Source organism: Lissotriton vulgaris, chromosome 2_1 (assembly GCF_964263255.1).
Source record: "Lissotriton vulgaris chromosome 2_1, aLisVul1.2, whole genome shotgun sequence".
NCBI lineage: Eukaryota > Metazoa > Chordata > Amphibia > Caudata > Salamandridae > Lissotriton > Lissotriton vulgaris.
The window spans coordinates 346,458,865-346,475,120 of record NC_141687.1 but is presented as its reverse complement, the minus strand read 5'-3'; the positions used below and the strand labels follow the sequence as shown (position 1 = coordinate 346,475,120).

At 45.6% G+C, this 16,256-nt stretch overlaps 1 protein-coding gene and 1 long non-coding RNA gene across 9 annotated transcripts in view; one reads left to right on the top strand and one right to left on the bottom strand.

Annotated features, from left to right (window-relative positions):
- The window catches only part of LOC147730321 (uncharacterized), a 280,470-nt gene that overhangs the window by 157,630 nt on the left and 106,584 nt on the right, over positions 1-16,256 (top strand). Inside the window, exon 4 of the long non-coding RNA XR_015308375.1 lies at positions 7,428-7,723. This is a non-coding gene — a long non-coding RNA (uncharacterized LOC147730321). The remainder of the gene's footprint in view (positions 1-7,427; positions 7,724-16,256) is intronic.
- Positions 1-16,256, bottom strand: part of MYO18A (myosin XVIIIA) — a 778,205-nt gene that overhangs the window by 712,292 nt on the left and 49,657 nt on the right. For all 8 annotated transcript variants that reach the window (XM_086955115.1, XM_086955123.1, XM_086955114.1 and 5 more), the window contains exon 2: positions 12,802-13,918. In XM_086955115.1, the coding sequence (XP_086811241.1) occupies positions 12,802-13,812 (1,011 nt within the window). In that variant the 5' untranslated portion in view covers positions 13,813-13,918. The remainder of the gene's footprint in view (positions 1-12,801; positions 13,919-16,256) is intronic.

Here is a 16,256-nt window from a genome sequence, read left to right as displayed (position 1 = left end):
ATCGCTGTCTCACATTCCCCCAGACACGCCAGCAAAAGATGCCTTCGCAGACAAAGCATGCTTCGCATGCTTTTTAGGTCTGCTCGACCTAAAAAGCATGTCTCCCACCTCACTATTAATGAGGCAGGAATGAGATTGTGACTATGTTAAAACTGGCAAATGCTATGATGGAGGCCCGGAGGACACAGCACAACTATGTCCCAGCATTCCAGTTCACAGAGTGTCTGAATGACAACCTGGAACCCCTAAGGAAACAGGGGTCACCATGCAAGTTTGTGGCTTTCTGCGACTTTGACCTCGGTGACAGCATGCAGTGAGTCTGTGGGACCGCTGACTGGCACCATCTCACAAAGTTTTCAGACATCATAAGAAATTTTGACAGCTTACACACTGCCACATTTGCCTGCAGGTAGTTGCTACTCATGTGATGTTATACTTTGCGCCCAGAAACTCGTCACAAATTATGTGTGTATTACATTAAGAATCTCAAGGAGGGAGGTGGAGCTAAGTATGCTGTCCCCCCAGATGCTGCTTTTCCTGGACAGCAGTCTGAGGTGTGCCCAATGCCGCTGACCGCTCCCACAATCACAAAGGCCCGCTTCATATGCATCCCTGCAGTTACATATCGCAAAATGATGCCATCCTCCCTGCAGAATGTCACGAGGGACCCAGGCTCTCACAGATATTTATTAGCCTTGGGCTCAATGTCCCCCCTCCCCCTTGAAGGGTTGCCCCCTCCCTATACCTCAGGGGCCTGCATTACGCCTCTGCCATGAGGGTACCTTTTTCTATGCCTCTGTCTGCCAGCGATTTAACCTGAACAGTGTTGCTTTTCTGAGTATTTTATCGGCTTGGGAAAGTGGAGTGGCTTTCCCGAGTGTTTAACTGTTTCTTATTTCCATGGCACACTGCACGCATTCTGTCAGTCATGCACAAGCATACCTTAAGAGCTGAGGGGGCCCGCTCTGAAACATAGAACCATGGGGGCCCCCCCCGCACCGCAGGGTTTCCGGGGGCCTCCGTTACGCCCCTGCGTCCGGGTTGCCACAGCTTCTTACAATGATGCTCCGGCTGGTAAAACACTGGGTAGTAAGGCACTAGTGGGTAGGAAGCTGTGCTAAAAGTCAATGATTGGATAGCGGACGTTGCGTACTGTCAGGAGCAATTGACTGAATACTAGTTGTTCATACCAGCCACCAGCAGGCCGCGAGATATATGGGCCCCACTAGAAGATTACTTTGCAGCGCAATCTGCCAGGAGGCATGAGAATGATGTACTGGCTGCTCAGTGGCCAATGCAATAGAGGCGGGAACCTGAAAGGAGATATGGATACAGCCAGACCTGACCAGAGGTTTGCGATCTGACCCGTCCTAAGAGCGGAGACCAGTGGAGCGCTGCACACTAGTGGCGCACTACAACATGGACCGAAGCAAAAATATTGCCAATGACCACTGCAAATTAACCTGCAGAGCCTAATCTTCTAATGTATGATGTACATAGAAAATGCATGTATGTGGGGGGGAACCTAGCCACAACGGAAGATGGCCGCTTCTTGAGCGAGCTCCTCCGGTCGCAGCCATATCCTGAAACTATCCTGCAATACCCGAGCTTGTAGGGTACTACATGTGTAGTGGAGAAGTGTGGCTCACTGGTTAGATCGCAGACCCTGTTGCAGAGATTGGACCCGGGACCATGGTTCAATTCCCGTTGTGGCAGGGTCTTGGGCTCAATGTCCGCGGACCCGATAATTCTCGCCACGGTGCCTACTCTAATCATGGGTCCCACGCTGCAAATCTGGGCAATAGCTTGCTTAATCTCTACACCGGCCATAATCGCTAAGGATGCCTGGCTTCACCTTGGGGTGCCCAGGAGTGGGCGCCTCACAGGAACAGGCCAGGATGGGTTCCTCAGCGGTACAGCGCGCGGACACACTGCTAACTGCAATTACTTACTTACTTACTTACTTACATCTTTGACCGGAAGATCGTGGCTACCTGTGGACCCCTTTATCGCTGCTCGAGTCGGCCCAGAACTGCTGCTGGCGCGATCCGGCTGAACTGCGGAGGTAGGGCCTATACCAAGGGGCCAAAATGCGAAGCAGCTGGCTTGCAAGGTGGATAGCCGAGACACAGATCACGCGCTGCTGCGGCGGCTGCCCTGCTGAGCTGGTGAGTCGCGTCTCCCAGGAAAAGAACAGGCGCATTGGAGACCAGCCGCCTTCAGAAGAGGAAGGACTGCATCTGAGGATCCCCAGGAGCACTCTGCACAGAGCTCTCGACATCGGAGCTCCTTCTCCCTGAGAGGTGAGGGAGTAACTGTGTGGCAGCTAAGGCCATGGAATTGGTTGGTGCCAGGTGTGCTCTGAGCTGGCGGGACGACTACTGTAAGACACGGAGTGCAGGTGTGCAGCGACAGGCCAGCGCGTAACCACCAGCAGGGAGGAAACTGCATTCACGGAACCGGGATGCCTGAAAAACAGCGGGCCGCGCCTCACAGCTTCCCTGCAGGGCGAAGAAAACGTCCGGGATCTCCACCACTGACGAGGCGGCGAGCTACCTTGGGGCGGTGGACTCGACCTCAGGAAGGCACTGCTGCGCCCCTGACACCCCATCTCTGCCCAACTCTGCTCTGCGCCACAGTGAGTACAGTGGTTCTGCTACCACAGTCAGCAAGATAATTTTACGTGGCCCCACAGAGACTTGTATGGCGGTAAGAATGTGAGTGCAGTGTATATACTCAAAATATATTTTATCTCATAATTTGCTAAGTCATGATAGGTGTCTACTTTCTACTAGTAACCTAGGGTCCTGTGTAGCCTCATATTCCACCTCCAATTGTCGTATCTCTCTTTCCACCTTTGCCAATTGCTGCTGAATGTCTTTTAGTATACCAGCATGTTTACTAATACAATGGCCCCTAATAGTCATCTTAAAGGCCTCCCACAGTGTCTTTGCACTACCTACAGATCTTACATTGTGGTCAAAGTACTCTACTATTGCCTGGCACAGTTTGGAGCGAAACACCTGGTCCCTAAGTGCGCCCTGTTATAGACGCCATGTAAACTGCCGTGGAGTGTGTGTGGGGATGGCAAGTGCCAGTCGAACAGGTGCATGATCTGACAGTGTCTTGGACATGTGTTCTACAGAAGTCGTCCATGTACAAATATCCTGTGTGGCCAGCCAATAGTCTATTCTAGACCACGTGTTATGAGCAGTTGATGTGCATGTACCCTCTTTCCGACCTGGGTGTCTGTCGCCATACATCTAGCAGGGCACACTTGTCTATACCGTCTCTTAGAGCCCTTGCCGCTTGCTTCTCATATCTTTCAATTTCGGTTGACCTATCCCGAGCTGAATCTATGCAGTTGTTAAAATCCACACACCAGAGGACAGTTGCTGGGGGTAGGGTGCGCAGTTTTGCCAGTATCTGCACAAAGAAGGACGGGTCATCAGTATTAGGACCATGTGTTGTGACAATAATTAAGGTGGTGCCACTGAAGTTGGCGTGAACAATCACATACCGTCCTTGGCTGTCTTTAATGGAACTATTAAGAGTGTAAAGAGTGCCACGCCTAATAAGAGGCATTACTCCTCTGGCGTAGGTAGAGTATGATGATGCCATACGATAGGATGCCCACCTCGTGCCAATTCTGACCTCAAGGAGGTCTGTGTGATGTACGGAGAGGGGGCAGACCGAGGCATACTCTCTCACACAGAATTCGACCCAGACACACGTCAACCTTAATAACCCAGATCGTGACCACGCAAGACCAACCCACACACCCAGTCAATTCTAGATTGCTTCTCAGAGTTTCACACCCGCCTCTACTCTGCGCAACCCACTGCTTCCACGCCTGAGATATGCTACTATTTAGGGAATATTGCCTTGTCATGGCTGTCGAATGAGCATCGCAAGTATTTTTGCCATCACATCACTGAAGAGGAGATAAAAGAAGCGATTAATTCCCTCCCTAATAACAAGGCTCCAGATATGGATGGACTCCCTGGGGAGTTTTATAAAGAATTTAGAGATTTACTGCTCCCACACCTAGTGGAGATGTATGAGGAATCCTACGATGATGGCATGTTACCATATTCCTTGCAAGAGACGCTCCGGATTACCCTACCCCAAACCAGACATTTCCCAGTAAAGTGTGAATCTTACCGCCCATTATCTTTAACCCCTTCGATGCTGATGACGAGCTCAGCTCGTCATCAGCCACGGTGGTCGTGTGCTGATGACGAGCTGAGCTCGTCATGTAACATTGCTCCTTACATTTTTCAGCACAGGGGAAAAATAACCACAGCAGCCAAGGTGTTAATAAACATGGACGCTAAAATATTAGCTAAAATTATTGCAATGCGAATACAGCCTCTGCTACGCCATCTAATTTTGCCGGACAAAGCCGGATTTATACCGTCACGATCCACAACGCAAAATATACAGACCATATTTGCAATGTTCAACCACTTGAATCCTGATATGCCAGCTGCTGCGGCCCTATTGGACGTGGCAAAGGCTTTTGATTCAGTGGAATGGCCCTTCATGTTTACGGTGCTGCGTAGGATTGGGTTCCCTGAACCGTTTTTATGCTGGATAGCACTACCATACACAGAGCCCAGACCCGATTAGGATAAGCCGCTGCTTCTTTTCACAATAACGCTAGAAACACTAGCTTGTAAAATACGGCAAAAGCATGCAGAATCTGCCCTACAATTTCAGCTGCGTCCGATCTCTATTTCGCTATATGCTGATGACATGGTTCTTAATGCAACTTATCCGGGTCGTAATTTAAACCCACTCATAAGAGAATATATTAGGTTTAAGCACTACTCAGGTCTCAGTATTAATTGGGACAATTCTGTGGTAATACCACTTACGTCAGCTATAGCGAGGCCTAATCTGGATTACCCATAACAATGGCAGACAATCTGTAGAATATTTTGGCATATGGATACACCGTAACCCAGAGGCCGTACTTGGAGAGAACTATGGCAGAGCACTGGCAAAACTGGAGGACCAGATAGATCGAAGGTTCAAACTACTGCTCTCATTGGCTGATAGGATCACTATACAGAAGATGGCTGTACTGCCAAAATATTTGTATTTATTTATGAACATACCAATCTGGCTCACACAAGCAGTCTTTGCACAACTGCGAACAGCCATGCTGTGGCTGACCTGGGCTGGGAAGCAGGCGAGAGTGGGTTTGAAAGTTCTGACCAGACCCTACCATCAAGGGGGCTTTGGAGCACCAGACCTCCAATTATACTTTTACTGTGTGCAGGCACAGCATTCTCATTACTGGCTACATCCACATCACCAGATACCGCACATAGCAGTAGAGCATGATAGTGTGAAGCCGACCCCCGGATTACTTTCCTATCCGACCCAAGGAGGAACTTCCCGAAAGAGGTAATACATACAGTATACTGCACATCGCAGGCATGGCACAAGTTGGCAAAGAGGGCACAGAAACTCCTGATCTATGCCCCAGCGCTGCCCATCTCTCATCATTCACAAATAACAGTAACACAAGAGAAGAATATGTTATCTTTACTGGGGAAAATGGGACTACGCACCATGGGCACTATATTTCCACATGGCCAATTTCTTTCACAGGATGCTACGTCCCTCAGCATACACCGCACGCCATTAAAGGTATCTGCATACTTGCGACTGCGTATGACAGTAAGGGAACTATACTCCCCATTTCCAGATGATCAGACACCGCTTAACGCGCTACAAATCTTACTGACAGCACCCACACGTTAGCGCTTAGTAACACGGTTATATGCCGCAATCCAGGGTGAACAGAATCAACCCCCAAATAGGCCACTTCAAAGGTGGGAGGAGGCAATGGGAAGCCCTATCGCTACGGAGGACTGGGATTACAGCTGTGCGTTACTGAAGCTTCTCACTCCAAACTGTAACCTGTGCATAATTCACTTTAAATGTATACATCAAATATATTACAAACCGGCAAAGCTATACAAGTGCAGATTGCGAACAGAGGACAAGTGCCACAGATGTGGCGCTTCGGGAGAAGACTTTCTACAAGTGGCATGGTCATGCCCACAGCTCCAACCATACTGGCACGGCGTAACTAGTAAACATACGCTTATGTTAGCAGAAAGGATACTTCACAACCCACTAGTATGCCTGTTGGGATTGCACAAAATAAAGCTGGCTAGAAGACGAAAGTTTCTAGCTGTGACATTATTGCTGGCCACACGCCGCATTGCTCTACGCTGACGTTGTAGGTGCCCATCCAAGATTTAAGGAGTGGATCACAGACATGACGTATTGCAAATAGACACTGGAGACGTATGCAAAAGAGTTACCTCAGGCTCCAAACCTAGGGATTTCTACCCAACCTAATGACTGAAAGTCCACATAGCACACCGCTAGAGTGTCAAGCAGAGGAGTTTCTCTAGAACAGCTGCGGCAACAGACTCATGGAGCAAAGACGGAAGTTTGGGCAAGGGGTCAGTTAGTGCGCACTATGGTATTTAGGGGACACAAACTAGAGATGCTTCTGATACCTATATGAAAATGATAATCTATTATGGGCCATACATGTCAATGAATGTAAGATTCCTGTACTTTGAAGCTGTATGTCACGATGGACTACTCATGCTGCGTAACTCTGTAATTTCTTTCAGCTGACCAGAATAAATAAAATTTAAAGAAAATAAAAAAGAAAATGCATGTATGTACCGGCTGCACAACTAAAACCAATAAAAAATATTTTAAAAATTGCCATACACCTTTGTTAAACGCTGCTTTATTTGCCGCTGGCTTTTCTGTCTATGACTGCCATCTCAACCATGATTATTCTCGACAGAAAAGAGTAAAGATCCCTCTTGCACTGGAGGAAAATCCCAGCATGTGAGGGGCATTCGATAGGTTATTTCTGAATACTGGCCCCTGCTTTGGAGGGGTCTAGCCTCAGAAATAACCTTACTAACAACAGACCCACCGTGCTGGATCTGCTGTCATGGATAATTTGTCTCCTGAAGTAACTCCCACCACGTACAAAGAAGCTGTTTTGGGGGACACACTTTAAATAGGCAGTCCAGTCACAACTAGGATGATCGAGGCGCTGCGTGGGTCGAAACGGCAGGACCACAGCCTGCCCACCAAACCTCAAATGAGTTCAGTTTTTAATGCAGAATCGGATTCTGAGAACTGGTCTGCATAGACCACTGCAGCAGGGACATAAGCCCTTTGACCTGGCCTACAAACTTCATGGACAACGTCTACTATATGTTGACTCCTCTGCAAGCCCACTGCTTTTATTGTACCCGTACTCTGCACAATTATAATAATGTTCCTTGATGGCTGAGATAAAATTAATAAATGAATTATCGTGGTGAAGTCCTTCCATGCGGACTCTGTGTCCCCACTGGGAATCTTCTTTGCAGGCACCATCCTCAGCTGATCTACATGTGAGCCTGGATATATTCAGGAAGAGGGTGGAGACATTGCCCCAGTCACAGATGCATACAACAAAACTACTGCCAAAGCCTAGCGGTCTTAAGTTGTTTCTGTATGCAAGATTCCTTCTGGGAAGAGGTTACATCTTTACAACTAGACAAAAGTAGGAAGCAAAGAGGAAACCTTCCACCTTCCTGAGCCATGTCGGCTGGTTGAAGCTATCCCACAGGAAGACATGCAGTAGAGTACAACTTACATCCAACTCGAGAAGAGAGATGCAAAAGTAAGTTAATTCCCATATTTAAAATTTTACTTCATGAGCAGAAAACACCCCCTTTTTCAGCAGCATGACATTCACTGAATCTATATTTCTTTTAGCATAAACATTCATTGGATAAAGTTTGTAGGGTCACAAGCAGTACTTCATTTGTAAAAGAATGAGTGTCGGTGCCCAAAGCACTGCTCAGACACCCAGCCGGTGCTATTAAATGTCTGAGCTCCGAATACCAGGGCTGGGCACTCTTCAATCCACCTCAGGCCTCTTTAATCCACTGCCAGACACGGACTGCCCCGTTAACTCACTCTTACATGTTTCTGCTTTCTCCCTTGATGACCGTTTTTCCGGTTTTCTCTTCCACCTTGCTTCCAGTGTGTGTGTTTTTCCCTCATGTCTGATGAGGAAAAATAAGTGACAGTCCACAAAAAATAAGTGCTGGTGCACCTCACTAGCATCCACCAGCTCAAATTAAGCACTGAAAAAATGGATTATGGAAGCAATTCCCTGCTTCATCTCGAAACTCAAGTTGTACATAGAGAATACAATATATAGGTGTTTTTCCGTATTTAAGTCACATTTAGAACACTACGTTTGGGGAACAGAAGGTGAGAATTGTTTAAGCTTCAAGATTTAGAAAACAAATTAAAGTTATAGAGTTGAGCACGTTAATAGAGAACATGAGAAATATACCTTATAAAATACATTTGGAGTAGGAATGTTACGAAATTAGAAATGTTGTTTCCATCCATTAATTATATAAAATTCCTGATTTATTGGAATAACTAAGAACATATTAAAATTATTTAAATTAATAGTTTATGATAAAAACAGACCTAGTTGAATCTCTCTACGTAGCGAGCATAGAAGTTCTGACATTGATATGCAGAGCGGCGTTAGACATCTACAATGGACAACTTAAAGCAAAGTTGTAAGTTGTCCACTATAAGGATATCAGGAACTCTGCTGTGGGATCATAAGTGCTGCCTCGACAATTGAAAAATACTTATAAAGCTAGGGAGAAATTACCTTTTAGTATCTTAGTCTTGACTCATTTGTGAAGTCAACTGTAAAAATGACTGTACAACATTTTCAATGTAGGTAACTTATTACAGAGCACATCCCCGCTTTTGGTAAAAGTTAGTCTTTGATTGCGATTCAAAGATTCAATTTAGTTCACTACTCCATCACAAGCCAACTGGTAAAGTGTATGCCATGCTCAATATTTCAATTACCAGGTCACCTAAAAGTACACATGAATGGATGAGTCTTAAACTCACTGATAATAACGCTTGAATTTTCATCTACATTTAAGCAATGAGGAGCTACTGTTAACCTCCTCCAAAGTTTGTGCATTACAATATTATCTCATCCTTACTAGCAGCAATATGCCACAGCAGGATCCCACACGGTTTCCTGAAAGCAACACCAACTGCAGGGCAATGTAACCACCGGAATATACATGGTGTTATTGGTACACAACTTTTAAGAGTCCTACTTCTTATTGTTTTGCTTATGGGAAAAAAGACCCCCACCCTTTTATGGCTGGTTCAAAGTTCTCAGCATATTAAAAGAGACGGGACAATATTGCACCATCAAAACATTTTGCAACACATACTTTAATATTTGTGGATAAGGTAAGTAGTACATCCCAATCGTAGAACACTTGTGGCTGATCAGTGCTTCCCGACCTTATTCTTCTCCAGCTCAAGTCTTTGTGCTTCCCCTTCCCAAACCTCACCAAATGATCAACTTACTTTTGATATTTTAATAAATAACACCAATATTGACACACACTACATTTAATTGTAATAAACTTTGTTTGCTACACGGCATAGTTTCCTTTCCTTTTAAATTCAATATTATTGGTCTCAAAGTGAACATGTGCCGAATATTCATCTTGAAAACTGCTGAACCAATGCATTTAAATAAACATTAAAAAGAAAAATATAATGCCTACAATTTCAAAGCAGACAGCCGTTCTAAATAATAACGTCCAAGTTAACCAATATCCAAAAATCGACATCCAGCCTTTTTGCGCACCCCACCACCCAATCTTCTAGAACACCATGTACCTCACACTACCCCATTAACTGCAAATTATACTTCAACTTTGAAATATAGGGAAGGACTCCCATATGTACCCTAACACGTTACATTCCCTCCAGATATAAAAGTAAATAACAGCCTGAGCAATTTATAACCGGGGGGACTTCTGTGATCCAATACCTTAACCCAATCCGACTTCCACCTCCTGTGTTTCAAAACAGTAGAGCGTTATATTCCAAAAAAAGAATACTAGTCCCCAACGGCCCAACTCCTTGTCCACTACAAACCTGTCATCGCTGCTCCGAAATATATACTTTTAGATTTGCAACACAATAATTAAGAAACCACAAAAACACCGCCCTACCCACTCACCCTACCCCCTTCCTTCAAATCGAAGACGCTGACTGCGATCCATAAATACGTTAATATAAACCGTCAAAACGTAAACAGAAGATACAATAATGTGAAAATCACCGTGAATTATTGCTTTGAAGAAAAAAAATAAAACCTAAACAAGTTTAATACTAGTTAGTAAAAATGTCTGTCACTGTGCTTTTCAAAAATGTAAATTATTTTCACAAATTGTTTCAAACTGATAGTATATTTATTTACCTAAATGATCTAACCTCATAGAATGTTAGGCGATTCATATTTTACCCTATTGCAGAACCTCTGTGAACATGTTCACAAAGGTGTTGAATTAAAAGAAAGCGAATTAAAAAAAAAGTGACCGTGATCGTCCTGTAATTGTAATTTAGGACCGCAGAAGAAAGCTATTAAAGCAGAAGCAGGCTTGCACCTCATTCTTGCAAATCTTTCCGGCATTTCATGAGGCATGGATGCTTGCTTCTGCTTAGGTAATGTACAACACTTCCTTGTAGAACACACATTACATAGCCTGACTAAAATCAAGGAATTTTTACTACAACTGTGAGTTGGCTTAGATTTGTTAAAGCAGTAAATTGTCTGTCAGCTTCAGGGACACGCCTTCTTTCTTTGTAGATAGTGTTCCTGCAGTCTTTACTGCCACATGTCTCCCAGCCAATATGTATGTCATTCATCTGGTAATGCTGACCTATTTTGTAGGGTGAAGATTATTAGTACACCATTATGCGGCTCAGAGTAATGTTTAACGTAACACCCAGGCGGTAACACTCATTAAAACTGTAAAACCGCCATTAGACACGAGCATATACGTTGCAGTGCAGACTCGTCCTGCTTTTGCTCACTACTGACAAATGTGCAACTTATTGGAAACTTCCTCATGACCATTTAGCACAATCACATTACTCCTAAAGTTTAGGAGTAAAATAGCACAGTAGGCTGCACATCTTGCCTTAGTTGTGTGTATGTTTCCATTTAAAGTCCAAGCCATACAGTTACAATAAGCCCAACCGAACTGACTGAATGAAGCACAGCTGGTTCACAAAACAGAATGTGGAACAACTAGTATCACAGTTCGCCATACTGCTGCGGGACACAGACACCCAGTTACTTATCTGCAGACACAAATGAAAGTCGGTTCTTCCAATATTGCCTTACGGCAGCGATGTACGTCAGAGAGCCAGGGAGCAAAGGACGGAAAATGCTTCCATCTCTGGTGCCTCAGAGCAGAACTCTTCTTCCACCACCAAGCCAAACACAGGGCTACTTAAAATGCACCTTCACATCCAACACCTGTGATCCACCCGTCCAACCTCTCCATGGCCCTACGTGCCACCCTGGCACAGACACAGTGGTACCCAGGCTCAGCAGTCAGCCAGGACCATGAGTGGAGGACACAAGGGGGGTAGAAACCAACAAAGTAACTGATCACCCAGAGGCTGATCACCAAGGGTCTCATTCACCCCTGTACTTGCATGACTTGATTATGTGAGCTCCCTTTCACCTCCTGCGCCTGTGTGCCTTGTGTTACTTTGAGGCCCGTAGGGAGCTTCTCCCACCCACTATTTTACTGTAGAACCTGCAGGAGACCCCCTCGCTTCAGGATCTATTCAAGCTCCTCTAACAGAGATACGCCATCCTCCTTCTCCTGGTCTTAATTTAAAAAAGAAAGGACACAACGGCTTAAGATTTGGATAAAGACACGCCAATCAAATTTCTCACAACAGCACCAAAAAAGAAACAGCAAACATGCAGCTGCCAACAAGATACATTCTTTGTAAACAGACATCCGCTCATGATGTTTTGGGGATGGAAGAGGGTTATTACAACACCCACTTGTGATGTAGATGGCACTGTTATGGTGCCAGTGCTGCTGCAAGACTACGAAACCCTGGCACCGCCAGGGGCAGAGCTGAGCCCGGGAAATACTGCGCTAGTATACAGTGACAGTTAACACACACAGATGCTTTCAGATGCCGGGGTTTACTACAAATAAATGTAAATTGAACGGATCACCTAGAGAATGATGGTCTATGGTCTTATAAACAAGCCAGACATCTTCTAATGAAGCAACATTATGCAATCCTTGTTGATGTGGATGCAGTGCTGGGTAAAAAAGTGCTGGAGGTTTCTTTTCTCCAGAGATGGCCCATTTCTAAGCAGTTGAATGTGATCAAATCTCATCCAAATGTGCTTGTGTCAGTGACTCATTCAATAAGTATCATGGGCCACACCCCGTTCCACATCACTCTGCCCAATCTATTAATCCAATGAGAAAAAGGCAGCCTCTATGTGGAATACGAAACACATGAAGTCTACTTCTGGAGAAATACCTGCCCTTTCTGCTTAAAAAGACCAATAGATTGTCTGTTTCAAGGTTAAGTAGTTTCCAGCTGAGTTCTGCAGTCAAATCTGTATGTCAAACACTGGTGCTTCCAAAGTGTTAGTGTACAACTTTAATTTCTTTGAGAGACATATTGTTAGACAGATCATTATGACTGCCCTCAAACAACATCCCCTAGGCTTGTAACTGTAGAGTTGTGTCATCATGCCTCTGAAAAAGGACTAAATAGTCAACCTGAGCAAGAAAGACAATCAATTTACGGTTACATGCCCATGTATCAAAACAGATCTGTCACAGCATTAATACTCACATCAAAAGCCTCTTTCCGCAGCCCCTCACTGCTCCTCAACCAGCAACGGCTCAGCTCGCCCAGCTCCAGAATTGGCTGCACCTTCAGCCTCACGGTGTCCCCAGACTGACGGATCATTTCCACAATCTCATCCCGGGCTTTGCTCTCAACGTTCCGGCCGTTGATTTCCACCAACCGGTCCCCTGGCACTAATCCCAAGGCCAGGTCCTTGGTGCCGGCTCCAGGCTCGGCAAAGTGGACCACCCTCCTGTAGACTTGCCCATCGGCTCCTCGGTCTAACATGGTGGTCCTGCGCAAAGAGAAGCCAAAGTCACCAGTTTTTCTTCTTTGAAGCTCCAGTTCCCTAGGCTCAGGGGGTTGAGGTGGCAACACAGGGGGAAGTTTCAAGTCAGCAGGAAAAGTTTTACCCACCACGTCAGGCACCTTGACTCTAGGTGGTGGCTGAGATTGAACTTTGGTTAAATTGAGTTCACGGGCCTGAGGGTCGAAGACACGGATTTCCACCTGGGGGGACGGTGCAGCCGAATGCTCAGAGGGGGTGGAGGTCTCAGACAGGCTCTCATCTCTGCTCTTCTGGGAGAAGGAAAACCTCTTCACTATCTGAGCCATCTGTGTCTGGGAGTTCTGCTTTGCCAGGGAGCCAAACTTGGCGGCCCGCTGGAGCACAGAACCTCTGAAATTCACCTCCTCCGTTGTCTTCAAGTCGTCACTGGAGCTAGCTGTGCTCAGATGCCCAGAGTCCAAGATGATACTCCCTCTGTTGCTAATGCTATCCGAGTCGATGTCCGTCAGATGAAGCTCAGAGCTGCTGGCCACCTTGATGGGGATCGGGTTAGAAATTTCCAATCGGGTTTTGGAATCCCGTTTGGAGGACCGACTGATGTGAAAGAACCCCCGTCGCATGCTTATCTCCTCCAAGCTTTTCAGCTCGTCTGCTGACATTCTCTCTTTTTTCTCTTTTTTTTTCTCTCTCCGCGACCCATCTTTGTCTTTTTTTATGAGGTTGAACATTTTGGGCTGCTTACAACATGAGGGTCTTCTTTAAATCGAGGAGGAGATGGTATGTTTCAGATCATCAGCAGCCCTTTCGGGAGGAGCCTTCTTTTAGGTTTTCGGGCTGTGAAGGCAAAACAATACAGTCAGGTGTACAGCAAGGACAAAGGTCAAAATACTACACACTGGTTTAAACTCTCAACCTGCAGTGAATTTACTTTCTAACATGCAACAAAGCTGACTTGTGTGTATGTCTATGCATGTATATGGCACTTTTAAAGCATGAACCTTGCCAAAAGGCAGCGTTGTGTCCAGCCTCATGATACTATCTGCAGCCATTTTAAACCTGGAATACTAACCTGGAGTATTTGGGTTCTAAAAACAAGTGTCTGGAATCTACAGGTACTACCCATAAAACTAGGAAAGTCCACGCTGTCCTCAAATCCCTACTCTTTGTGGCTACTGCTTGTTGTACGTCCGTCCTGGTTTCCAACTGGTGGGCATGAAGGTTAAAGCAGATACAAAAGAAAAGAGAAGCTGGCTTGTTGTGCTGACAAAGACTGTATGGGCGTGAGAGCGATGTTGTTAGAACTATATACCGGCCAGCAGTGCCAACACAGTCCAGGGCAACTGACCCGGTTTGAGGCGGCTGAAGCACTCTCAGCGCACCGTCATTGTGCGCCCCTTGATTCACACAATCTGGGTCTGGCTGATATTTATGGGTGGGTGCAAAGAAAATTTACGACTGTGGAAATTCCACCAGGGAGCCCAATTTTTCATAATTGTAATTCAGGTGAGGGGTGAGAAAATCCATGTTCCATAGGAGGGAGGGGAGGGGCATGTAGTGATCAAAGGCAATGTTGGAAAGGCAGGCTTTGCACCGGTGGCGCCCAGTGCGACTGTCTTCCTGAATCCCCTTACAACCACTTTACAACAGTGCCCCTCATCTCTCCATTGCCTCTCTCAGACATACATTTCATTTTTTGTAGCGCCATTCATAGTTCACTCACACGCAGTACTGCGATCTGCATGGTTCACGTTCTTTGCACCGTCTGCGCTACTTTATGAGGAGTCAAAACTGCCACTAGACAAAATACTGATCTCTCACCAGTAGGAATACTAATTACCAGAGTTATCTTAATTAACATTTTTATTGTTGCACGAAACCTGCACAAGTAATTTCACATTCTTCTAAACCAATAAGTTATAAAGTCAGTACTTAGATGACACACATTAACAAACAACACCAACGGCATTCACCACCCTAACTGCAAATCTATCTTTAGTAGTAAATATGGGCCTTAGGGTGGTAATTTCCAAGCAGAGAGAGGGCAGAAAAGAGAAGGAACATTTCCCCTGAGCCTACATCTGCAGACTGTGCATCTGTGGACAATTCCTGAGAGAGACATCAACAGCAACAAGAGTGTGACCCCGGAAACAAGAGAAGTCCTGGAAATCTAACACTTCCTTACATTTCAGAACATACAATAAAGAGTGAATCTCTGTAGTCTAAGGCCAAGTTTAGAATAAGCAGATTTTACTCCGTTTTTGGTAAATTGGATCCTTCAGGTGGTCTTCCTTGATTACAGTTTCCTAGTTCCTGGTCAGTGTCCGACGTCGTGCTGTTGTCCCCAGCCTGAAGAAACACGGCTGGAGTTTCCTTTCATCCACTGCTTGCTTTATGACATCACTTGCCACTGTGACATCAATCTGTAGGGTGTTTGTGCTACTCGGCAGGATAGCTGTAATATCCTTGCTCTCCTATCTTATCTGTTCTTTCCTCTTTCCTTCTTACTGCTCCTTTCCCTTTAATTCTCTCCTTTCTTTTCCGTTCTTCAACCTTCTGGAATGTTTCCCTTTGACTGTGGCTTTATTTTTTTTTACATATAATCAACACTTTGTCATTACAGGGTGGCAGCCGATACTGGCTGTGCATTTTGGGAATAAAGTTACACAGTATACATGGTTGGTTGCCCTCCCCCCCTATCCACTACCCCGTTAAGAGAATAGGAATGAGTGAAAGGGGAAAGGATAGAGAGTAAGAAGAGAAAGAAGCCTTAGAGTGCCAGAGTCTGCGTCCTTCGAGTTTGTGTTGTGATCTCGTGGGGTTGTTGGTGGGGCCCTTTGGCCCCTATTGCTAGATCTGTTCATGGGGGTTCATATGGGTCCAGAAATGTGCCCAATGACGCCCACATTCCCCTGGATATGCAGACTCTAAGCTCGGAGCACCACACTCTGCTGTGGGTCCCTTTCTTCGTTAGGACTTAAATTCCAGAAATAAATATCCACTCCGGATTCTACTACAGTCCGGCTCCGGTCTCATTTACTTCCACTACAATAGCAGTAAAGAAATATTGCATTCCATAGTCTCGCGTGTCTTTAATAAGACCGCAAATTCCTAGACATAAACGGGAGGTCGTTCAACTGGGCCCTGCTTAAAGTGACACTGGCCTTGTAACTTA